The sequence below is a fragment of the Nerophis ophidion genome, linkage group LG24, assembly GCF_033978795.1.
Source record: "Nerophis ophidion isolate RoL-2023_Sa linkage group LG24, RoL_Noph_v1.0, whole genome shotgun sequence".
Classification (NCBI taxonomy): domain Eukaryota; kingdom Metazoa; phylum Chordata; class Actinopteri; order Syngnathiformes; family Syngnathidae; genus Nerophis; species Nerophis ophidion.
The window spans coordinates 8,672,641-8,698,869 of NC_084634.1; the positions used below are offsets into that span (position 1 = coordinate 8,672,641).

The window sequence follows — 26,229 nt, forward strand, 5'->3', positions numbered from 1 at the left end:
TGTAAAACGGCAAACTTTTTTTCCTCAAAAATTGCAACTTATATTCTCAAAGAAAAAGACTTTTCCCACAATATATTTGACTTTAATCATGTAAAATTGCAATTATTTCCTCAAAAAAATTCAAACTTTTCTTGGAATATTTTTACATATTTTGATATTTTTGTTGTTCTAAAAAAACAAAACAATATTTTCACAATAAATTTGAGATTTTTATTTTCAAAAAATCTGCAAAATTATGTATATATATAAAAAAAATCACACTGCATGATGGGGTATTGTGAGTAGAATTTTGAGGAAAAAAAATATGTACTCAATTTTGGAATAAGGCTTTGTTCTGAAAAAAAAAAATCTTATTTTCACAATAAATTTGAGTTGTTGTTTTTTTATAAATTTGTTGAATAAATAAAAAATCACACTGACTATGGCGTATTGTGTTCAGAATTTCTTATGAGTTTCTTATGTTTCATAAATTTGCAAACATAATTTAAAAAACATTTTACATTGTCACTATCTAGTATTGTGTGTACCATTTTGAGGACAAAGATGAATTTATTCAATTTTGTTCTTAAATATGTATATATATATAGTATATGCGCACAATAAATGTGTTTTTTTGTTGACATTTTTAAAAACAACTCACATTGTCAGAATGGGACATTGGGTATTGTGTGTAGAATTTTGAGGGGAAAATTATATGTTCCATTTTGAAACAAGGCTCTACCGTAGCAAAATGTGGAATAACAGAAGCACTGGAACACTTTCTGGTCGATTGTATCACTCACTTATTCTGCCTTAATGCTGTTAATGCAATATATTGCATCTTTTGCATTCTTCTTGCAGGGCTGTGCAATAAGCTTTGTTGATTTTTGAATGTAAAAAAACTGACATGAAGGCTGTCATTCCTTTACAATGTTCTGTATGAAAACATGCTTTGTGTGAAGCCCTCGTGTGTAAAGAGAGGATTGCATATAATACAATATTCAGTCTGTTACAATAGTGTATATTTGTTATGGTTTGATCATCTGATTGTGTCACAGCGCCCTCCGGCGGCCATGAGATGTAACTATCAGGAAGTCAAAACTGCAAAATTGTTTTGTTTTCAACACTTCTTCCTTAATGTGTGTACAAATACAATCTATTGCTACGTTGAAATAATTGACTGACTCTTACTGAAAAATAAAATGGTCTGGTTTTGGTATGATTTATATATGTGTCGAAATATACATTTTACATTTCTTTTGCGCCCTCTGCTGGACACTAATAGTCTAATAGTTGCGCAAGTAACTCGTTCAATATTAACGTGAAAAAAATGTAAAGCTCACAAACTAAATTAAGACAGCAAAAACAAGTTTGTATATTTAAAGAGCGGAACGAAAACGTGTCCGCTGGGTGCGGCTACAAATATCAAAACACTCCACTGAGGAGTTTAAACCACGTGATCTCATCTCTGCGCTCTCATTGGCTGATCCGCGTGTCAATCTCGTCTGAGGAGGGCGTGGCCGGTCCGCCTTTTTTTACACGGGAGTGTCAAAGAAGAAGGCAACACGGCGACGAGGAGCAACAATGTCTTCGGTGCCTGACGGGAAGAAGCTTGTCCGGAGCCCGAGCGGACTTCGCATGATGCCCGAGAACGGCGCCTTCAACAGCCCCTTCTCTCTGGACGAGCCGCAGTGGGTTCCTGACAAAGACGTAAGACGTTTGAGTGACAGCTCGAACCGACCAGACGCTCAATCGCAGCTGCCACAAAGCTTGGGGGGGGGGAGTACTTTACAGTTTCCGGTTGGCGCCGTCAAAATAAAACGCTTTGTAGATAAGTAAAATCTCACAACGCGAACCGATGACGTGCTCAACATCACAATTCCAGCAATTACTCGTCATATTTCTGACTTTTTCGTAAACATTTCATAAAAGAAACATGTTTCGTCATCAATTACGCTATTTTTTTTAGTTGAACATCCGGCTAAGTTCGGCGAACTTCACTCTGCTCCAGCCCTTACCTCGCAGCTGGTTCATGTTTAACTTGTCAAATGTCCAATTTGGAAAAAAAGCGTGTTCGTTCCCTGAAAAACGCCACCGTGGCCGTGGGTTGCGTGACGTTTCTGTTTCTTCAGACGTCGTTCGAAAAGATTAAAGACGCGGTTGTTCGACGTGACGCTAAAAGCTAGCTGGTCGAACGCTAGCATGAGCATGTTAAGTTGCAACAATAAAAAAACAAAAGTAAATAAAATCAGGAACCAGCATTAAACTCACCTTTCAATCCAATAGTTTGCTATAGAGTAGTGGTTTTCAAACTTTTTTCCCCCCCAAGTACCACCTGAGAAATAACTGCTCCAAGTACTAACAGTAGCACAGTAGGCCTAAGTCAGGGGTCACCAAGCTTTTTGAAAGCAAGAGCTACTTCTTGGGTACTGATTAATGCGAAGGGCTACCAGTTTGATACACACTCCAATAAATTGCCAGAAATAGCCAATTTGCTCAATTTACCTTTAATAAATAAATCTATATATATATATTATTTAAAAAAAATGTGTATTTCTGTATGTCATTCCGTCGTACATTTTTTTTCCTTTTACAGAAATTTTTCTGTAGGGAATAAATGATGAAAAACACACTTAAATGAACGGTTTGAAAGAGGAGAAAACACGAAAAAAGGAAAATACAATTTTGAAACAGTTTATCACTCAATTTTGACTCTTTAAAATTCAAAATTCAACCGAAAAAAATAAAGACAAAAACTAGCTAATTCGAAAATAATTAATGGAACATCATTAGTAATTTTTCCAGATTAAGATTAATTTTAGAATTTTGATGACATGTTTTAAATAGGTTAAAATCCAATCTGCACTTTGTTATAATAAAAAATTGGACCAAGCTATATTTCTAACAAAGACAAATTATTATTTCTTCTAGATTTTCCAGAACAAAAATTTTAAAAGAAATTCAGAAGACTTCGAAATAAAATTTAAATTTGATTCTACAGATTTTCTAGATTTGCCGGAATATTTTTTTTGAATTTTAATCATAATAAGTTTAATGAAACATTTCACAAATATTCTTCTTCGAAAAAACAGAAGCTAAAATGAATAATTAAATTAAAATGCATTTATTATTCTTTACAATTAAAAAAAAAATGTACTTGAACATTGATTTTAAATTGTCAGGAAAGTAGAGGAAGGAATTTAAAAGGTATATGTGTTTAAATATCCTAAAATCATTTTTAAGGTTATATTTTGTCTCTAAAATTGTCTTTCTGAAAGTTATAAGAAGCAAAGTAAGAAAATAAATGAATTTATTTAAACAAGTGAAGACCAAGTCTTTAAAATATTTTCTCGCATTTTCAAATTCTATTTGAGTTTTGTCTTTCTTAGAATTAAAAATGTCGAGCAAAGCGAGACCAGCTTGCTAGTAAATAAATACAATTTAAAAAATAGAGGCAGCTCACTGGTAAGTGCTGCTATTTGAGCTATTTTTAGAACAGGCCAGCGGGCGACTCATCTGGTCCTTACGCTACCTGGTGCCCGCGGGCACCGCGTTGGTGACCCCGGGCCTAAGTAATCATCAAAACAGAATGCAGAGTTGTGTTTTTTTTAACAAATATATTTAAATATATTTGGTAACATCGCCCTCAGTTTGACTATAAAAAGAAAACAATACAATCAAGTGATTATTTCCAGTTCTGGTACAACATTTACAAAAAATTACATTCCATCCATCCATCCATTTTCTACTGCTTGTTCCCTTACGGGGTTGCGCGGGGCGCTGGCGCCTAGCTCAGCTACAATCGGGCGGAAGGCGGGGTACACCCTGGACAAGTCGCTACCTCATCGCAGGGCCAACACAGATAGACAACATTCACACTCACATTCACACACTAGGGCCAATTTAGTGTTGCCAATCAACCTATCCCCAGGTGCATGTCTTTGGAAGTGGGAGGAAGCCGGAGTACCCGGAGGGAACCCACGCAGTCACGGGGAGAACATGCAAACTCCACACAGAAAGATCCCGAGCCTGGATTTGAACCCAGGACTGCAGGACCTTCTTATTGTGAGGCAGACGCACTAACCCCTCTGCCACCGTGAAGCCCCAAATTACATTCCATTGCACTTTTTTTATTTTTTATTATTAAAATGCGACCTTTGCATTGCCTGCAGCTGTTGGTTCGGTGTTGCTAGCGCAACGTGTCACTCGGCCTGGGCGATACGGCCTTTTTTATAATATCTCGATATTTTTAGGTCATGTCACGATACACGACATATATCGCGATATTTTGCCTTGGCCTTGAATGAACACTTGATACATATAATCACAGCAGAATGATGATTCAGTGTGTCTACATTAAAACATTTTTCTTCATACTGCATTAATTTTAAACTTTCGAGCAGAGCGGGAAATCACAACTAAGTCAATTGACCGAAAATGTATTTATTAAGCAGTGGCACAAACATTCATGTCATTTCCAAAACAGAAAGTGCAAGATTGTCAGAGACATTTTAAAACAAGCTCTAAGTGCACTTTTGTGCATGATGTCACTAAGATGACATATCAAAACAACACTAAATGAAAGTGCACTTTTTGTACAAAACGCCACTAAAATAGTTCAAAACCAATAAAGTGCATGATGTCACACAATATATTTCAATAACTGTCAAATAAAAATGAGCTGCATAATAGGAAATCAAATAGTGAATGTCTTTCGCTATGTGGTAGGTTCCTGCGGACGTTATCTCCTTCTGTTGTTGACTATTTTTTTTCATACGGTGTTGATGTGGAAATAGTTGCTTCGGCATTTTGTTGGTGTGGCACCAAACGGAGATGTTGACATAGATAGATAGATAGATAGTACTTTATTGATTCCTTCAGGAAAATTAAAATTCCAGCAGCAGTGTACAGAGTTGAGATCAATTTAAAGAAAAAAGTAAAAAGTAAATAATGGGGGTTTAAAAGGAAACAAAATAGAGAAATATTACAAAAAGAATAAAAACAATGGGAATAACAATATAACAGTAAAATAAGAATATAACAAGACAAAGTAGGCAGTAGTGACCATGTTATGAAAACGTATTGCACTGTTATTGTTTTGCATCCCCTGTCATCCTAATACCCCCCGTCCCCCGTCCCAGAGAGGAGTTGTACAGTCTAATGGCGTGTGGGACAAAGGAGTTCTTGAGTCTATTAGTCCTGCACTTGGGATGAAGCAGTCTAGAACTGAACAGGCTCCTCTGGCTACTGATAACACTATGCAGAGGGTGACTGGCATCATCCAGGATGCTCACTAGTTTGTCCACAGTCCTCTTCTCTGCCACCGTCACCAGTGAGTCCAGTTTCATTCCGATTGTAGAACCGGCCCGCCTAATCAGTTTCTCAAGTCTGGAGCTGTCCTTCTTAGATGTACTGCCCCCCCAGCACACTACCATGTAGAACAGAACACTGGCAACCACAGACTGGTAGTACATCCACAGGAGTTTTCTACAAATGTTGAAGGAGTGCAGTCTCCTGAGGAAGTACAGCCTGCTCTGTCATTTCTTGTACTGGTGGTCCGTGTTAACAGTCCAGTCCAGCTTATTGTCCACCCAAACCCCGAGGTACTTGAATGAGTCCACGGTCTGTACCTCAACTCCCTCGATCACAATAGGTTGTGACCGTGGACTCGACCTCCCAAAGTCAATGACATGCGGAGTTTCAAGCAGTCTTCATTCTCTCGCAGATGTCTTTTAAAATAATGCTACATATTAGCAGTAGTGCTACTTTTTGGAGCAACACTTGACAAATTACGTTTGTCTGTTCGACATCTTCCCGCTTGAAGCCAAAGCACCGCCAGACTATCGACCCCGTGCTGTTTTTTCTTGGGAATTAATCCTTCATTTGTTACCAGATTCGCACCTTCTTTCTCTCGTATTACCACTCGCACCACCGTTAACTTTACCCATGCCGCTACCTCTCTCTCACATATGTGACGTATGGAAGTTTTGTGTCTCTATGAGAAGGACAGACAAGAAGTGAAGTGAATTATATTTATATAGCGCTTTTTCTCAAGTGACTCAAAGCGCTTTACATAGTGAAACCCAATATCTAAGTTACATTTAAACCAGTGTGGGGGGCACTGGGAGCAGGTGGGTAAAGTGTCTTGCCCAAGGACACAACGGCAGTAACTAGGATGGCGGAAGCGGGAATCGAACCTGCAACCCTCAAGTTGCTGGCACGGCCACTCTACCAACCGAGCTATGCCGCCCCAGAGAAGAAAGAGTGGGAAGAGCCTGTAGTGCAGTCATGTCCAAAGTGCGGCCCGGGGGCCATTTGCGGCCTGCAGGTAATTTTTAACGGTTCGTGGCACATTCTAAAAATATGATTAAATAAAATAAGTCGCATGCACCTGGGGATAGGTTGATTGGCAACACTAAAATTGGCCCTGGTGTGTTTGTTGTCTGTCTGTCCGTGTTGGCCCTGTGATGAAGTGGCGACTTGTCCAGGGTGTACTCCGCCTTCCGTGCGATTGTAGCCAAGATAGGCTCCAGCACCCCCCGTGATTAAGGGAATAAGCAGTAGAAAATGGATGGATGTTGCATATTTTGCGTCTGCCGTATAAAAAACAATTTTTTTTTTTTTTAAAGAAGGGCCTAAAACGAACAAACCAAAAACATAAACAACAATTGACAAAGAAATCTGAAGTTGATCTCGAGACTATTGTGTTAAAAGTAAACAGTAAAAAAAATCTATAATTTATTGTTTAACACTTTCGTGATAATCCTGTTGGATCCCCAATAATTTTAGTGTAATTTTTTTTATTTTTTTTTAGGTGTCATTGCTAAAAAAAACAAAAACAAAGAATTAATATCAATGTTGTTATGAGTTAATGACCTTTTTAAGGCTCCAATTATTATTTAAAATTATTATTTTAAATATTTTATTATTTTAAAATTGGCCCTGGTGTGTTTGTTATCTGTCTGTCTGTGTTGGCCCTGTGATGAAGTGGCGACTTGTCCAGGGTGTACTCAGCCTTCCGTGCGATTGTAGCCAAGATAGGCTCCAGCGCCCCCCGTGATCCCGAAGGGAATAAGCAGTAGAAAATGGATGGATGTTGCATATTTTGCGTTTGCCGTATAAAAAACAATCTTTTTTTTTTTTTTAAAGAAGGGCCTAAAACGAACAAACCAAAAACATAAACAACAATTGACAAAGAAATCTGAAGTTGATCTCGAGACTATTGTGTTAAAAGTAAACAGTAAAAAAAATCTATAATTTATTGTTTAACACTTTCGTGATAATCCTGTTGGATCCCCAATAATTTTAGTGTAATTTTTTTTTTTTTAGGTGTCATTGCTAAAAAAAAACAAAAACAAAGAATTAATATCAACGTTGTTATGAGTTATTGACCTTTTTAAGGCTCCAATTATTATATAATCTAAAATATTCCACATTTTATCGGGTAAAAATATTGCATATTTTGTGTTTTTTTCCGCAAAAAACAGGGTTTTCTTTGACAACAATAGCATACAACCTAAATATATAAAAACGTTATATTGACAGGAAGACCTAATGTGGATCTAGAGATTTAAAGGCCTACTGAAACCCACTACTACCCACCACGCAGTCGGATAGTTTATATATCAATGATGAAATATTAACATTGCAACACATGCCAATACGGCCTTTTTAGTTTACTAAATTGCAATTTTAAATTTTCCAGGAGTTTTGTCTTGAAAACGTTGGGTAATGATGACGTGTACGCGTGACGTCACGGGCTGATAGGAAATATGAGCGCTGCACACACACACAGCTAAAAGTCGTCTGCTTTAACGGCATAATTACACAGTATTTTGGACATCTGTGTTGCTGAATCTTTTGCAATTTGTTCAATTAATATTGGAGAAGTCAAAGTAGAAAGATGGAGTTGGGAAGCTTTAGCCTTTAGCCACACAAACACACGGTGATTCCTTGTTTAAAATTCACGGAGGTGAAGCTTTACTATGGATCACAGCGAACATGGATCCCGACGGAATGTCAACCAGCAGGTTTCGGTGAGAAAATTGTGGTAAAAAGTCGCTTCTTACCGGAGAAAAGCTAAGCTTGTGCCGCCCATAAAGCTGCCGTCGACTCCCCTGAGACACTGGCCTCAAGACACCCGTGGACACACACCTCTGACTATCAGGTACTGTTAAACTCACTAAAACGCTAGCAACACAATAGAAAGATAAGGGATTTCCCAGAATGATCCTAGTAAATGTGTCTAAAAACATCTGAATCCGTCCCAATGCAATCACATTTTTTTTTTGTCCTATTCCGTCGCTATCAATATTCTCAAACATGAATCTTTCATCCTCGCTCAAATTAATGGGGAAAATGTCGTTTTCTCGGTCCGAATAGCTGTTTTTGTTGGAGGCTCCCATTAAAAACAACGTGAAGATGTGAGGAGCCATCAACATTTGACGTCATCGTCCGCGACTTCCGGTAGAGGCAGGGCTTTTCTCTTAGCACCGAAAGTTGCGAACTTTATGGTGGATGTTCTCCACTAAATCCTTTCAGCGAAAATATGGCGATATCGCGAAATGATCAAATAAGACACATAGAATGGACCTGCTATCCCCGTTTGAATAAAATCTCATTTCAGTAGGCCTTGAACAATAATAGAAATAATAATACTGAATAATTACACATTTGGGGTCCCCGGGATCAAGCCTGAGTGGAGGCTTGAATGTATATTTGTTATTCATACCGTATTTCCTTGACTAGCCGCTGGGGCGCTAATTAATTTAAAACCCCTTCTCACTCCTGCGCTTATTCAAAGCATGCGGTAAAAGTAAGCAGGCGCTAATAATTTTAAAACGTCTTGTCACCCCTGCGCTTACCAATGGCATGCAGTAAAAAATTGAGTGTGATAAAAAATAATAAAAAATTATTCTGCATCCGCGGCCCAGTGGTTGGGGACCACTGCTCTACACCATGCCGGCCGGACTAATGCATTTCACTGCTTCTCATACGAGGTTGCAATGCATACTTGGTCAACAGCCATATCTTTTACACTGATGTTTGTGATATAAACAGCTTTAAAACTCTTACTAATATACGCCACACTCTGTGAACCTACACCGAGCACATTTCTGGAGAGCATTGGCTCTGTGGCACATTATAAACACAGCATAGGGATTACCCATAATTCCGTGTATCCGTGACTCTTGGCTATTATACACGCGCCCCCAACCCCGCCCACCTCAACCAACGCACGGAGGGGGGGTGCTAGCGGGTGTATGGACAGTGTAGCCAGGAGTCGTGGTTGCATTGCATTGTGGGTAGGTGTTGTGTTGCGTTTGTGGTGTGCTGCAGGGCATGTGTTCTCCAGAAGTGTGTTTCTCGTCGTTTAATGTGGGTTCACGGAGTGTGGCGCATATCGGTAGAAGTGTTGAAGTTGTTTTATATCACAACCATCAGAGTTATCTGTCTGGCTGTGGAACAAGACCCCTGGTTTACACACAGTAAATGCGGAAACAAACTCCGCCGTTTTGACACTCGTGACATCACAAATTTGACCCGGCGGTTAAAGAAATCATGCGCTAATTAATTTGGGGAGCGTGTTATACCTGGTTGTAATGCAAGGCAGGCGCATATTTCATCCCCGCCGGCTATTCAAGGAAATACGGTACATTGTATTGGTTTTTGAAATAAAAAATATCAAAATGGCCCCTGCTTGCTTTGATGTTTTAGTGCGCGGCCCTCAGTGGAAAAAGTTTGGACGCCCCTGCTGCAGTGTAACGCCCGCAGCTAAAAGCAACTGCGTGAGAGCGTACACTCCAATATCACGATAGTCATTGTCTATATCGCACAAAGACAACCCAGCCCTACATGTCAGTGAATAATGCGCAAACAGCGGGGATTTACGGCGCGCGATCAAACACACGCTGTGGTTTTTGTCCCCGCAGGAATATAAAGTTCGGCTTGTGTAAACATTGGAAGCTGCCAGCAGATTGTGTAACTTCCTGTTGTTGTTGTTGTTCCTCCCCGCAGTGTCCCAGATGTATGCAATGCGACACCAAGTTCGACTTCATCCGAAGAAAGGTGGTTGAGGGTTTATCTTGGGTTTCTTTGTTTCGGCGCGTCGAAAAGTAAACAAAAGCGTCTCTGTGCAGCATCACTGTCGACGCTGCGGCCGATGCTTCTGCGACAAGTGCTGCAGCAAGAAGGCGGCGCTGCCCCGCATGTCCTTTGTGGACCCGGTGAGGCAATGTGCCGACTGCAGCCTGCTCTCGCAGAAGGAGAGCGACTTCTACGACAAGCAGCTCAAAGTGCTCCTGGCAGGTCAGCGTCACTCACTCACTCACTCACGACTTGGCGCCCCATATCAAAATCCATCCATCCATCCATTTTCTACCGCTTATTCCCTTTCGGGGTCGCGGGGGGCGCTGGCGCCTATCTCAGCTACAATCGGGCGGAAGGCGGGGTACACCCTGGACAAGTCGCCACCTCATCGCAGGGCCAACACAGATAGACAAACAACTTTCACACTCACATTCACACACTAGGGCCAATTTAGTGTTGCCAATCAACCTATCCCCAGGTGCATGTCTTTGGAAGTGGGAGGAAGCCGGAGTACCCGGAGGGAACCCACGCAGTCACGGCGAGAACATGCAAACTCCACACAGAAAGATCCCGAGCCTGGATTTGAACCCAGGACTGCAGGACCTTCGTATTGTGAGGCAGACGCACTAACCCCTCTGCCACCGTGAAGCCCCATATCAAAATCCCATCATTTTAAATATAAAGCAAAAGTGCAGGCATAAAGTGGACATATGAGTAAACCAGGCCAATCAACACGGATTTTATTTTTTATAAAATCAATTTCTATAAAATAAAAAAAAATTATAATTTTTTAAAATAAATTTAAAATAATTTTTTTAAATACATTTTTTAATTTTTATAAAATAACAATTTACGGCGTGGCGCAGTGGGGAGAGTTGCTGTGCGCGACCCGAGGGTCCCTGGTTCAATCCCCACCTAGTACCAACCTCGTCACGTCAGTTGTGTCCTGAGCAGGACACTTCACCCTTGCTCCTGATGGGTGCTGGTTAGCGCCTTGCATGGCAGCTCCCTCCATCAGTGTGTGAATGGGTAAACGTGGAAGTAGTGTCAAAAGCGCTTTGAGTACCTTGAAGGTAGAAAAGCGCTTTACAAGTACAACCCATTTATTTATTTATCATTTATTTATTTCTACGCTGCTGATCCGCCTCCGCTTGAGATGGTTTCCTGTGGACGGGACTCTCGCTGCTGTCTTGAATCCGCTTGAACTGAACTCTCGCGGCTGTGTTGGAGCCACTATGGATTGAACTTTCACAGTATCATGTTAGACCCGCTCGACATCCATTGCTTTCGGTCTCCTAGAGGGGGGGGGGGTTGCCCACATCTGAGGTCCTCTCCAAGGTTTCTCATAGTCAGCATTGTCACTGGCGTCCCACTGGATGTGAATTCTCCCTGCCCACGGGGTGTGAGTTTTCCTTGCCCTTTTGTGGGTTCTTCCGAGGATGTTGTAGTCGTAATGATTTGTGCAGTCCTTTGAGACATTTGTGATTTGGGGCTATATAAATAAACATTGATTGATTGATTGATTTTATCTTAATGCCTTGGGCACTAATACACCCCCATACCATCACAGATGCTGGCTTTTCAACTTTGCGCCGAGAACAATCGGGATGGTTATTTTCCTCTTTGGTCCAGAGGGCACGACGTCCACAGTTTCTAAAAACAATTGGAAATGTGGACTTGTCAGACCACAGAACACTTTTCCACTTTGCACCAGTCCATCTTAGATGAGCTCGGGCCCTGCGAAGCTGGCACCGTTTCTGGGTGTTGTTGATAACATTGGAATAAATTGAAATAAATTATTTAAATACTGAAATAAATTGCAATAAAAATACAATGCAATTAACAGTGCAATATATTTTCATAACATGGTCACTACTGCCTAGTTTCTCTTGTTGTATTCTTATTTTTACTGTTATATTTTTATTCTTATTGTTGCTTTTTATTTTTATTCTTATAGTAATATTTTCTATTTTATTTCCACGTAAAGTTAAAGTACCAATGATTGTCCCACACACACTAGGTGTGGTGAAATTTGTCCTCTGCATTTGTCCTCCCCTTGATCACCGCCTGGGAAGTGAGGGGAGCAGTGGGCATATAACCCCATTATTTACTTTTTACTTTTTAAATCTCGATGTTGATTCTGTACACTGCTGCTGGAATTAAATTTTTTTTGAGGGAACTTTCCTGAAGGAATCAATAAAGATGTATCTTATCTATCTATAAATGTTTTTCACTTAGGCGGTAAAGCTCGGTTGGTAGAGTGGCCGTGCCAGCAACTTGAGGGTTCCAGGTTCGATCCCCGCTTCCGCCACCCTAGTCACTGCCGTTGTGTCCTCGGGCAAGACATTTTACCCACCTGCTCCCAGTGCCACCCACACTGGTTTAAATGTAACTTAGATATTGGGTTTTCACTACGTAAAGTGCTTTGAGTCACTAGAGAAAAGCGCTACATAAATATAATTCACTTCACTTTGCATAGGAGAGTTTTAACATGCACTTACAAATGTAGCGACAAACTGTAGTTACTGACAGTGGTTTTCTGAAGTGTTCCTGAGCCCATGTGGTGATATTCTTTACACACTGATGTCGCTTTTTGATGCAGTACCGCCTGAGGGATCGAATGTCCGTAATATCATTGCTTACGTGCAGTGATTTCTTCAGATTCGCTGAACCTTTTTGATGATATTACAGACCTTTAGATGATGAAGTCCCTAAATTCCTTGCAATAGCTCATTGGGAAATGTTGTTCTTAAACTGTTGGACAATGTGTTCATGTATTTGTTCACAAAGTGGTGACCCTCGCCCCATCCTTGTTTGTGAATGACTTTTATACCCAATCATGGCACCCACCTGTTCCCAATTAGCCCGTTCACCTGTGGGACGTTCCAAATAAGTGTTTGATGAGCATTCCTCAACGTTCTCTGTCTTTTTTGCCACTTGTGCCAGCCTTTTTGAAACACGTTGCAGGCATCAAGTTCCAAATGAGCTAATATTTGCAAAAAATAACAACGTTTTCCTGTTGGAACGTTAAGTATCTTGTTTTTGCAGTCTATTCAATTGAATATAGGTTGAAAAGGATTTGCAAATTATTGCATTCTGTTTTTATTTATCATTTACACAATGTGTCAACTTCACTGGTTTTGGGGTCTGTATGTAAAAAATAAAAAAAAATATATATTACTATGCAGCCCCAAGTTGGAAAATAAATGTTGTGTTTTTTTGTGTGTCACCTCCAGGAAGCACCTTTCTCGTCACTTTGGGAGGGTCAAACAAGTCTGAAACCATGACGTGCCGCCTGGCCAACAACCACAGGTCACTTTCCCTTTATTATGTTGGGTGTGGATGACCAAACACGCCACGTATATTTAATATCCATGCAGGTACATGTTCCTGGACGGCGAAAGCCACTTTGAGGTGGAGTTGTCTCGCATCTCCAGCATGCAGATTCAGACTGACGGGACGAGTCCAGGAGGTGAGAATCGGTGCCAGTTATTTGTCAAATGCAGCGGGACTCCTGTTTTTGCTTGTTACCCCTTCCAAAAGTGTGATTGAAAAGCAAATATTAACACAAAACACATTTTATATAGAACACATAGTTTTAAATGTGTACAGGTTTTTTTGATTGGGTCATATAAGTAAATGGTGTGCTGTGTATGTTCCTGGTAATTGACCAGATATACTTACATCGTCCACATGATGACGGCATGTACGTTGCAATTAGATATTAAAAAATTAAGCTGTAGATACCTCGTGGGTCTGATTCCTTATAAAATGATTTAAAAAAAACCTGTGACGTTGAAGACTGCAATCCATAGTTTGGGACACTCCTGGTGTGAGTGAACATGTGATTAGTTGTTGGTAAAGAGCGTAGCGGGCGTAGGGGAGAGCTACCTTTGTACTTTGCTGCCAGTACTTTAAAGGCCTACTGAAATGAGATGTTCTTATTTAAACGGGGATAGCAGGTCCATTCTATGTGTCATACTTGATCATTTCGCGATTTTGCCATATTTTTGCTGAAAGGATTTAGTAGAGAACATCCACGATAAAGTTCGCAACTTTCGGTGTTAAGAGAAAAGCCCTGCCTCTACCGGAAGTCGCAGACGATGACGTCGCAAGTGTGGGGGCTCCTCACATATTCACATTGATTCAAATGGGAGCCTCCAACAAAAAGTGCTATTCGGTCCGAGAAAACGACAATTTCCCCATTGATTTGAGCGAGGATTTGTGTTTGAGGATATTGATAGCGACAGACTAGAAAAAAAACAAACAAAAAAAAACCCAACGCGATTGCATTGGGACGGATTCCGATGTATTTAGATACATTTACTAAGATAATTCTGGGAATTCCCTTATCTTTCTATTGTGTTGCTGGTGTTTTAGTGAGTTTAATAGTACCTGATAGTCGGAAGGGTGTCTCCACGGGTGTCTTGACGCCAGTGTCTCAGGGGAGTCGACGGCACAAGCTCAGCTTTTCTCCGGTAAGAAGAGACTTTTTAACCACAATTTTCTCACTGAAACCTGCTGGTTGACATTTAGTCTTGATTCATGTTCGCTTGACCGCGCTCTGATCCATAGTAAATTTTCACCTCCAGGAATATTAAACAAGGAATCACCGTGTGTTTGTGTGGCCAAAGTTTCCCCAACTCCATTTTGATTGATTGATTGATACTTTTATTAGTAGATTGCACAGTACAGTACATATTCCGTACAATTGACCACTAAATGGTAACACCCAAATAAGTTTTTCAACTTGTTTAAGTCGGGGTCCACGTTAATCAATTCATAGTAGATCTTTCTACTGTGACTTCTCCAATATTAATTGAACAAATTGCAAAAGATTCAGCAACACAGATGTCCAAAATACTGTGTAATTATGCCGTTAAAGCAGACGACATTTAGCTGTGTGTGTGTGCCGCGCTCATACTTCCTAAAAACGCGTGACGTCTTGCGTACACGTCATCATTACACGACGTTTTCAAGACGAAACTACCGGGAAATTTAAAATTGCAATTTAGTAAACTAAAAAAGCCGTATTGGCATGTGTTGCAATGTTAATATTTCATCATTGATATAAAAACTATCAGACTGCGTGGTGGGTAGTAGTGGGTTTCAGTAGGCCTTTAAATGGTGTTGCATTATCGAAGTGCTGGCATTCGCAACTTCCTTTGACCCCCCCATGGTGGATTATTTTGCAGTCAATAGTCCGAGTCAATAAACAAAAGTACACGGACCGATTCACCAACGCACACAGGAAAAGGACCTGTTTGCTTCATGCAATGTTTACCTGAGATGGTGTACAAACATCTTGGTACACCTGTAGACACTTCATTAGGTACGCCGGCCCTCTTTCAAACTCTGAGCTCAATAACAAACACCTCGTAAACAAAGTGAGCATATTGTAGGCCAGCGTTACTAGTTTCCAAACAATAATACATATTAGTTTGTTTTTCTCCTGTGAATGAACTTTTTCTCTTCTGCGGCTTTGACTCGACCTGACCCGGCCTGTCCTGGTCTCAGAAAATGAGAGTCGAACTTACACCAGCCTGCTGGATTATCAGTGTGCCTACGAAGGTTAGCATTCGTGAGCCTACCCTCCCACTCATCCGTCAGTCTGCATGAAGCCTCGCTGAGCTTGTTGTTTGCCCTCATCGTCTCCTCGGCGCCCTCTGCTGTTGTGTTTTGAACCCGCGTCATCTTTGTAGCGTTTCTCCGAGGCATGTCACAGTGATCGCTCCCGCCTGCACTCGGTGGCTGCCGTTCAGGCCGGCGTGAGCATGCACCTTAACGCTGTCCCCCAAACCCCGCAGGATGTGGCTCACGGGCCAGCGGCATGCTGGTGCACTACAAGCCCATGGGCTCCCAGGACACTCAGCAGCTGCACTTAGAGGCGGCCGATGACAAGAAGGCGGCGGCGCTCTGGCTGGCCGCCATGCACAAGGTAACAAACCCGCCGTCATTCGCCAAGAATGTTCCACGCACTAAAACAAGAACATGACTGACGGGAGGATAAGTTTGAATTCTTGTCACCTTCCCGACAGTCACAACTCTGTTTTAATGTCAGAGCAGAAACACTTTGCTTTTCAATATGCCAGTCACTTTGAATTAGGGATGGGCTGATAAACGACATCTGCATATATCCATCCATCCATTTTCTACCGCTTATTCCCTTTCGGGGTGGCGGGGGGCGCTGGCGCCTATCTCAGCTACAATCGGGCGGAATGCGGGGTGCACCCTGGACAAGTCGCCACCTCATCGCAGGGCCAACACAGATAGACAGACAACATTCACACACTAGGGCCAATTTAGTGTTGCCAATCAACCTATCCCCAGGTGCATGTCTTTGGAGGTGGGAGGAAGTCGGAGTACCCGGAGGGAACCCACGCATTCACGGGGAGAACATGCAAACTCCACACAGAAAGATCCCGAGCCTGGGATTGAACCCAAAACTGCAGGACCTTTGTATTGTGAGGCAGACGCACTAACCCCTCTGCCACCGTGAAGCCCGACATCTGCATATATCGTGATAAAAACGTAATGGATAGCACTAAAAATGTGTTCGATAAAATGTTCAAAATATATATATATATATATTTATATTGGCGACTTGTCCAGGGTGTACCCTGCCTTCCGCCCGATTGTAGCTGAGATGGGCGCCAGCGCCCCCTGCGACCCCGAAAGGGAATAAGCGGTAGGAAATGGATGGATGGATATATATTTTCCACACACAGGGTAGTGTAACAATAACACACACACTTTAGGCTAGAATATACTCTTGCGTCACATAGCTCGAGGCCTCTCTGGATAATGATGTGTTTAAAACATCCGCTGCTCGATGTGATATATTGTTTTTACAATGGAGGTCAAGGTCCGCTGGAGGGTCCTCAGGGGTAGGAGTAAGACGGTGTCACACAATATACAGTGGGGCAAAAAAGTATTTAGTCAGCCACCGATTGTGCAAGTTCTCCCACTTAAAATGATGACAGAGGTCTGTCATTTTCATCATAGGTACACTTCAACTGTGAGAGACAGAATGTGGAAAAAAAAATCCAGGAATTCACATTGTAGGAATTTTAAAGAATTTATTTGTAAATTATGGTGGAAAATAAGTAATTGGTCAACCATTCAAAGCTCTCACTGATGGAAGGTTTTGGCTCAAAATCTCACGATACATGGCCCCATTCATTCTTTCCTTAACACGGATCAATCGTCCTGTCCCCTTAGCAGAAAAACAGCCCCAAAGCATGATGTTTCCACCCCCATGCTTCACAGTAGGTATAGTGTTCTTGGGGTGCAACTCAGTATTCTTCTTCCTCCAAACACGACGAGTTGAGTTTATACCAAAAAGTTCTATTTTGGTTTCATCTGACCACATGACATTCTCCCAATCCTCTGCTGTATCATCCATGTATCCATTTTGGTATAAACTCAACTCGTCCAGGAAATCACATTGTATGATTTAAAAAAAAAAAAAAAAAATTTATTTGCAAATCATGATGGAAAATAAGTACTTGGTCAATAACAAAAGTTCTAGTCAGTATTTTGTAGGGGGTTTTTTTTGGTAGTCAAATGTTTACCGTAGATTTTTCCAGGTTTTCACACACTAGCTGCTGTTTGGGCCATTGTTCCATGCTGGTCTCCTCTAGAACAGAACAGAACTTTTGACATCCTACACAGATTTTTTTTATTGATTCGAGGTCTGGAGACCCTTTGACCCTGTTAATGATTTTAAAGGAGCCACTCATTTGTCACGTTGAAAGAAGACCCAGCCATGTTTCATCCTCAATGCTCTTGCTGATGGAAGTATGTTCTCAAGATACGTGGCCTCATTTATCTTTTCCGTAACACGGATCAGTCGTCCTGTCCCCCTTGGCAGAAAAAAAACAGCCTCCGAGCATTATGCTTTACTGTAGGTATGGTGTTCTTGGGATGCAACTTGGCGTTCTTCTTCCTCCAAACACGGCGAGTTGGGTTTTTTGCAAAAAAAATTCTACCTTCGTCTCATCTGACCACATGACATTCTCTAAACCCTCCTCTGAAACCACCACGTGGTCACAGGCAAACTTTAGATGGGCCTGGACATGTCTGGCAGTGGGAGTGTGTTATTGACGGTAACCTTTGTTACTTTGGTCCCAGCTCTCTGTGGGTCATTCACCAGGTCCCTCCTGACCCCAATGTAGTTCTGGGATTTTGCTGACCGTTCTCATGATTAGTTTGAATCTGAGGAATGAGATTTTGCGTGGAGCCCCAGACCAAAGGAGATTGTCAATGGCCTTGTATTTTATAATAATTGCTCCCACAGTTGATTTTGCTTTCGGTCTCCTAGAGGGGGCTGAGGTTCCCCACATTTGAGGTCCTCTCCAAGGTTTCTCATAGTCAGCATTGTCACTGGCGTCCCACTGGATGTGAGTTTTCCTTGCCCTTATGTGGGTTCTTCCGAGGATGTCGGAGTCGTAATGATTTGTACAGTCCTTTGAAACATTTGTGATTTAGGTCTATATAAATAAACATTGATTGATTGATTGATTGATTCACACCAAGCTGCTTGTCTGGTGTCGATTCACTCTTACCAGCCTTCTGCAGTTCTACATTTTTGTTCGTGGTGCTTTGGTCTGAGCCATGGTGGAATCTGACTGTTTGAGGCTGTGGTCAAGTATCTTATCAACAGGTGCCATTAACATAGGTAACGGGTGGAGGACAGAGGAGTTTGTTAAAGAAGAAGTTGCAGGTTTTGTGAGAGCCAGAAATCTTGCTTGTTTGTACGTGACTAAACACTTATTTTCCACCATGATTTGCAAATAAATTCCCTAAAAATCCTACAGTGTGATTTGGTGGATTATTTTTCACATTCGGTCTCTCACAGTTAAAGTATACCTATGATTTATAAACAAAAATACAGACCTCCGTCATTGTTTTAAGTGGCACAATCAATGGCTGAATTTCTGAATCTCCCCTCTGGGTTGGTGCATCTGCCTCACAATACTAAGGTCTTGAGTAGTCCTGGGTTCAATCCCGGGCTCGGAATCTTTCTGTGTGGAGTTTGCATGTTCTCCCCGTGACTGCGTGGGTTCCCTCCGGGTACTCCGGCTTTCTCCCGCCTCCAAAGACATGCACCTGGGGATAGGTTGATTGGCAACACTAAATTGGCCCTAGTGTGTGAATGTTGTCTATTTGTGTTGGCCCTGCAATGAGGTGGCGACTTGTCCAGGGGTGTACACCGCCTTCTGTCCAAATGCAGCTGAGAAAAACAGGACAAGCGGTAGAAAAATGGATGGATGGATGGATTCTGACTAAAGACTTTTTTTCCCCCCACTGTAAATATTTCATACTAGTATTAATACAATACTGCGATGCGGTGGCGACTTGTCCAGGGGTGTACACCGCCTTCTGTCCAAATGCAGCTGAGAAAAACAGGACAAGCGGTAGAAAATGGATGGATGGATGGATTCTGACTAAAGACTTTTTTTCCCCACTGTAAATATTTCATACTAGTATTAATACAATACTGCGATGCGGTGGCGACTTGTCCAGGGTGTACTCCGCCTTCAGCCCGATTGTAGCTGAGATAGGCTCCAGCGACCCCAAAGGGAATAAGCGGTAGAAAATGGGTGGATGGATGGATTATTACAATAATCCTCATATACACATTTTAATTACAGCAACACCAATATAGAATAGAAACATATTTTCTAAAACAGATCAAATTTTGGAATATGGTGGGAAAATACTCAATTTCCCAGAATTCTAAACCTGTATTCAAAATGGAGGGATGTGTGTTCGATTGAAGTGAAAAGTATTTATAGTATTTAGTCCAAAAATTGGTTAAATGTGACAAATTATTTCTGTTTTTGTGACTATAACGTAGGGGTGTAACGGTACACAACATTTTTGGTTCGGTACGTATCTCGGTCCAGGGGTCACGGTTCGGTTCATTTTCGGTACAGTAAGAAAAAAACTAAATATACATTTTTTGATTATTTATTTAACAAATTTGCTAAATCTTCCACCAAAAGTATTTTTCTTAGTGGAATATTTGATGTGAAGTAATAGGAAACGTGGATAGGTCAATAATTCATAATAACATTGATTCTAGAGTCTAACGCCATGGCGGAGTGTTGGGGCGGCATGGCCCGGTTGGTAGAGTGGCCGTGCCAGCAACTTGAGGGTTGCAGGTTCGATTCCCGCTTCCGCCATTCTAGTCACTGCCGTTGTGTCCTTGGGCAAGGCACTTTACTCACCTGCTCCCAGTGCCACCCACACTGGTTTAAATGTAACTTAGATATTGGGTTTCACTATGTAAAGCGTTACGAGTCACTAGAGAAAAGCGCTATATAAATATACTTCACTTCACATTTTGATTCAATATTATGTTTTGAGCAATAACAGTTTGAAAGAAAAAAAACAGCTTCGTTTTATTATTGAACATTGCAACTTTTTCTAAATTACATTTAGCCTTTAAGCTCTTTTATTTCACTTTTATTCATGTTTTTGTTTATTTCAATAATATTTTTAGAATGTGCCGTGGGCCTTTTAAAACATTAGCTGTGGGCCGCAAATGGCCTCCGGGGCACACTTTTGACACCCCTGCTATAGATAATAAAAAATAAAATCTGATTAATCAAAGGATAAAAAGCAGAGCCTGGCGACGCATGCGCGTTTATCATAATTTTCTCGCTTTCTCTGTCTCTGCCCCTCCCTCACGAAAGTTAACGCTGCGTGCACCACTTTTTGTTTTGTTTTTAACCCCTTCTTAACCCTGAACGTACATTGAAAATACACGCAACCCTAACTTAAAATGCCGGACATTCGAGGCATTTAAGAAACTCCACCCGGACAGCCCCGCAAAAGAGGAGGTGTGGTCAGTCTATCATAGCCCAGTCGTTGCTAGCATGCCGTGTGTTGTTGTTTTTTTGATTGATTGAAACTTTTATTAGTAGATTGCACAGTACATATTCCCTACATTTGACCACTAAATGGTAACACCCGAGTAAGTTTTTCAACTTGTTTAAGTCGGGGTCCACGTAAATCAATTCCTGGTGCCTCGGTGTGCACCGTTTACACAACGTGTGGTGCGCTACTTATATGGCCGTGTTGTTCGGTTCACCTCCAAACCAAACCAAAACGGTTCAACCCTTACTATAATGACTTTCTCTGAGTTGCAATTCATTTAATTCCACTTCCTGTAATTCCTATTCAACATCCTGTGGGGTGGAGCCACGTCAATTTAAACACTGGGCCTGTTTACGCCTGACCAACAGTTTAAGTGCACCAATTGAGGCAAAAAGTAGTCCTTTGACCACTTCCTGTTTCCAGGGCGCCAAGCTGCTGTACGAAGCGAAGGACCAGTGAGAAGACGTCCAGTCAGAACCTGCAGCACACACACACACACACACACACACACACACACACACACCAGACCCAGCCTTCCTTGGCGGTTCTCCATCGTGATCAGGATGTGATCCACATCTCACCTGGGAAAACCTCTCACAGCCAATCGTACCTAATCTCTCTACTCTGAACCAAGACCAGCAGGCTGTAAAAACCTCAGCAGGACCTTCTCGTTTACACAAAAAACTTTTCTTTCATAAAGAAAAAGGCCAGAAAGCTGCTCTCATTTGCACCAAGTATTTACTCGGAGTCCATCTTCCACATGGTGCTTCTTCCAGAACAAGGTCCGAGGTTCTTCCACTTGGCAAAAATGTAAGAATGTGGCACAATTCAGTATTTTGGTTTATTAGACCTGCCAAAAAGTTTAATAACAAACATCTCAGCTGTGCGTTGGGATGATAGCTTCCTCTTCTCATCGTATATTTTCACAGATTCGAATCCTTTATCAACATGTGACGCACACCTTTTATTTTCTAAATAAGATGCAGGCCCGTTACAAAAGGAGCTACGCCGGCAAAAACCCCGTTTGGACACGCCCGTTCAACTAAATTGTTGTCACTTTTACCCTTATTTTGTATATTCCGGAGAACCAACAGGGGGCAGCACAGTGGAACAGGGGTTAGTGCATGTGCCTCACAATACAAAGTATACACGAGTAGTCCTGAGTTCAATCCCGGGATCGGGATCTTTCTGTGTGGAGTTTGCATGTTCTCCCCGTGACTGCGTGGGTTCCCTCCGGGTTCTCCGGCTTCCTCCCACCTCCAAAGACATGCACCTGGGGATAGGTTGATTGGCAACACTAAATGGGCCCTAGTGTGTGAATGTTGTCTATCCGTGTTGGCCTTGTGATGGGGTGGCGACTTGTCCAGGGTGTACACCGCCTTCCGCCCGAATGCAGCTGAGATAGGCTCCAGCACCCCCCGCGACCCCGAAAGGGACAAGCGGTAGTAAATGGATGGATATATTCCGGAGAACCAACAATAGACATTTGATTTTGGTCTATTTTGGTTTAACTAGTTTGAATTACACAAGTTTTTAAAACTCTAGTCCAGGGGTCGGGAACCTTTTTGGTTGAGAGAGCCATACAAGCCAAATATTTTTAAAAGTATTTCCGTGAGAGCGATATAATGTATTTTCTTAACACTGAATACAACTATATGCGTGCATTTTTAAGAAAGACCAACATTTTTAGAGTATTCTTTTTTAATAACATTGTTATTCTGAGGCTAACCAAAAATTAAAAAAAATACTTCTTACCATTAATGCGACTTCTTGAACAGGTGCGGTCGAAACCGGATGGAGGGATGAAAATGCATGAGAATGTTTTATATTTTGAATGTTATTTTTGACACTGTGATTACCAGAGGAATTATTCGTTACTTACCGTGTTAAGCAATGTCAGCTAAGATTTATCTGAGAGCCAGGTGTAGCCACATCTGGCTCTAGAGCCATAGGTTCCCTACCCCTGCGCTAGTCAAAGATCATCTCTACGAGATTGCTCTAGTGTTTTTAGGGAATCTTCTCACAATTTTTTGAGCTACACAAGCGGAAATTGCTGAAATGATTGAAAAACAAAAAGAGAGGACCTAAAACGGAGCCCTGAGGAACACCACCAGTGTAACTAAAGACGTTAAACAAATGATTAGGGACTTCATCCGAAGTAAACAAGCTACAAAAACACCTCACATCACATTACGAAAACAATTTGTAACTGCCAAAAAGGAGAGGACTTAAAGGGGTGCCTTGAGGAACGCCTCAGTTATGTATATCAAAAGTTTGGACCCCGGTGTTCTATGTTGGCGAGCAGGGTTACAATGTCTGCCAATGTGTTTGCAGAGGTCCAAGGTCTTCTATAAGACAGGAGCACTCTAGGAATTATATGCAGAAATGTTTCGAACTAAACTCAAGGGTGTCATTCTCGTGTAGGATTAGAGTGTACTTTGCTATCAAAGTGCTGCAGTCCGACGACCTTCTCAGCCACCTGCTCCTGATGGAAGGTGCTGTTTGCTGCGGATAGCGGACAACCGAGAGCAGGCGTTCTTAACCTTTTTGAGCTGGGCGGCCAACCTTTCCACTACAGAGGGGCCCACTTCGATATTAACACTGAATTAGTCTTGATTTTTTTGGGCTTCACGGTGGCAGAGGGGTTAGTGCGTCTGCCTCACAATACGAAGGTCCTGCAGTCCTGGGTTCAAATCCAGGCTCGGGATCTTTCTGTGTGGAGTTTGCATGTTCTCCCCGTGAATGCGTGGGTTCCCTCCGGGTACTCCGGCTTCCTCCCACTTCCAAAGACATGCACCTGGGGATAGGTTGATTGGCAACACTAAATTGGCCCTAGTGTGTGAATGTTGTCTGTCTATCTGTGTTGGCCCTGCGATGAGGTGGCGACTTGTCCAGGGTGTACCCCGCCTTCCGCCCGATTGTAGCTGAGATAGGCGCCAGCGCCCCCAAAAGGGAATAAGCGGTAGAAAATGGATGGATGGATAGTCTTGATTTTAATCGTATTCAATAATTATATCTAACTTACTTACAGTTTACCACCTTGTCAAATGATATGGAACCAAGTGCTAATCACAAAGATTATAATCAAGGCTTAGGGCCGACTGATTACAGAAATACTCTCTTAAAACTAAACTAATAAAAAATAAATGTACACACAATTACACAGTGCTAAAAAAAATCAATTTGAACTAAATTAATAATCATATGTTTCCTAAGTAAACTTCCAATAAATTTAAATTGCAAATTAAAATTCAGCTTTCACCACTTTAGTCATATTTTTTTGCCCTGAAGAAACTTCTCCATGACTTTAGCTCCAGACTTTTTCTGTTTGTTTGATACTGTCATTACTGCCACAAGTGGTGGAAAAGTGTATTACAGCTGAGTAACGCTGCTGTAATACGGACCACAGCTGAGGAACCCATATTTTTTGTCCTTATGGTTAAAAAACACTGACCTTGAGGGCGCTAACTGTCCCTAAGGTTATATTCCGCCCTTTTCCTGGTCTGACCATGTAAGCCCCGCCCCGCCAAAAAACAGGCACCAAAGGACAACGTTGGAAGTGTATGATTCCGACTAACAGGACGACTTTTTCCACCTCAAAGAAAAAGACTAAAACTCTTCCAAGTCCGACTGTCGACACCTCTAGATGTCACTTACTAGTTCCACGGCATAGCTTTTTAAACCGTTTCCTCTGAAACATCCTTTATGGACGTGTGACGGTTTATTCCAACTGTGAAAAATTGTTACATTTGCTTGTCGAATCTGTTATTGTATGTTTTGGACTGCACTTTTTTAAGTCAGCTTGGATCCATCTGTCCCAGTCCAGCAGGTTCTACGTTGCCTATCACATGAACAACACTAGCCCTCAACACGTGAAGTACTCACAAGGAAGTTTTATAAAAGATACCTTGTTGGATCCTCCTTCTTCACCAGGAGCCAAATTCTTGCCTTCATACTTTGTCAAATTGTTGTCTTCACCATCGAGAACTACTCTGGAACAAAAACCAACCGGCAGCAGCTATTGACCATTAACTGCATATCTTCGAGACGCTGAGAAAGATAAACTTTGGGCAATGAAGCGGCCAGAACAGGGCTGGAGCGCCTACGACCCAACTAGCTACAGAGATGGGTCTTGGGTGAACAGACGGAGGATGTATCATCCATGAGCCACCGTTCTCTCGCCATACCAACAGGCAGATGGTGCTCCTTCTGCCAAGCGGAAATGAAAGCGATCAAAATTACAAGCTGTCTGGGAAGAAGAAGCCAGAATAGTTAGTGACAGCCTATCGTCACTGCTGAGTATCCAGAACGCCTAACCTTCCAAACCCCTCCCCAAAATCATCCAAATCCTTTCAGACCTCTGTGTGGGGGGTGGGAGCCGGATTACTTTCACTGTGGTAGCTCAGTAATCAACCTGTCGACCGTCAAACTAGAGGGGGAGCCAAATCCGACCAATCTGAAGTCTACTGCCACTACGATTCAGCCAAGGCGGCAATCCGACGGGCGATTGGGGACGGTCCAATCCAGCACGAGCGGACTACACAAACCTACGGTGATGGGGTGAGAAACTTAAGCCATCTGGCGGGGAGGAGTCATTCCAGAAGTGGTCGATAAAATACTGGCTCGCTAAGATCAACCGGGCCATGGACACAATTTGCCGGAAATGGGGCCTTGGTGAAGAGACTCCACAGTTGGTTGTCTACGACTGCCCGCTCATCCACCCCCAGATCTGCTCGCTACTGATCCTCTTCGCGCTTTGTCTACATGGGAGAAGTGGAAGTTAGCGCCCGGGCTACCTGAAGTTTCCCTAACCTGGTCCTCGGGACCAGCAATAGAAGTTGCAGCTTTGAGTCCCACCCCAGGACAGAGTGCCTGGCGGGATACCCAGCATTTGTCCACCACCATGCGTTGTAGGTCCGTATGAAGTGAATGATGTCACCATCATTCTTAATAACAATAATAATACTTTAATACATTCCTGCAAAGAGTCTTCTGAGAAGACACACAGAGTTGAACCCATCGGATGAAGGATCTGAATCCGCGCTGGAAAAGATCAAACAACTTTTCCCACAACAATGGTAAGAATTCTGACTCCTGGTCAGCACAACCAGTACCAGTATTGTTCATCACTGCGGTCCGCTCGGTCAGCAGAGGTTTATTTTTGTACGCTAATCACCTAAGAGTTTGTTACCAAGCAGAAGAACAAAGTGGAAACATGTCCCACTGGCTTGTATTAATGAAGGAGAATAAAGTACAAGTATTTCTACTTTTAAA

At 42.0% G+C, this 26,229-nt stretch overlaps 1 protein-coding gene across 2 annotated transcripts; it reads left to right on the forward strand.

Moving 5' to 3' along the window:
• The first annotated feature begins 1,491 nt into the window (after positions 1-1,491).
• LOC133541962 (zinc finger FYVE domain-containing protein 21-like) lies at positions 1,492-26,229 on the forward strand. Of its 2 annotated transcripts, XM_061885697.1 has the most exons (8): positions 1,492-1,689; positions 9,997-10,047; positions 10,119-10,287; positions 13,305-13,380; positions 13,449-13,540; positions 15,586-15,639; positions 15,876-16,006; positions 21,379-26,229. In XM_061885697.1, the coding sequence occupies exons 1-8, from the start codon at positions 1,564-1,566 to the stop codon at positions 21,412-21,414; spliced, it is 735 nt and encodes a 244-aa protein (XP_061741681.1). In that variant the 5' UTR covers positions 1,492-1,563; the 3' UTR covers positions 21,415-26,229. The 2 variants fall into 2 exon arrangements, with proteins under 2 accessions (XP_061741681.1, XP_061741682.1); XM_061885698.1 differs by lacking the exon at positions 15,586-15,639 and having other exon boundaries at positions 1,493-1,689.

Bases quoted from the DNA above. Each gene is read 5' to 3' on its own strand.
- LOC133541962 (XM_061885697.1), top strand. From the start codon at position 1,564: ATGTCTTCGGTGCCTGACGGGAAGAAGCTTGTCCGGAGCCCGAGCGGA. The intron at 10,048-10,118 runs GTGGTTGAGGGT...GTCTCTGTGCAG, and splicing joins TCGACTTCATCCGAAGAAAG to CATCACTGTCGACGCTGCGG. The intron at 13,381-13,448 runs GTCACTTTCCCT...ATATCCATGCAG, and splicing joins CGCCTGGCCAACAACCACAG to GTACATGTTCCTGGACGGCG.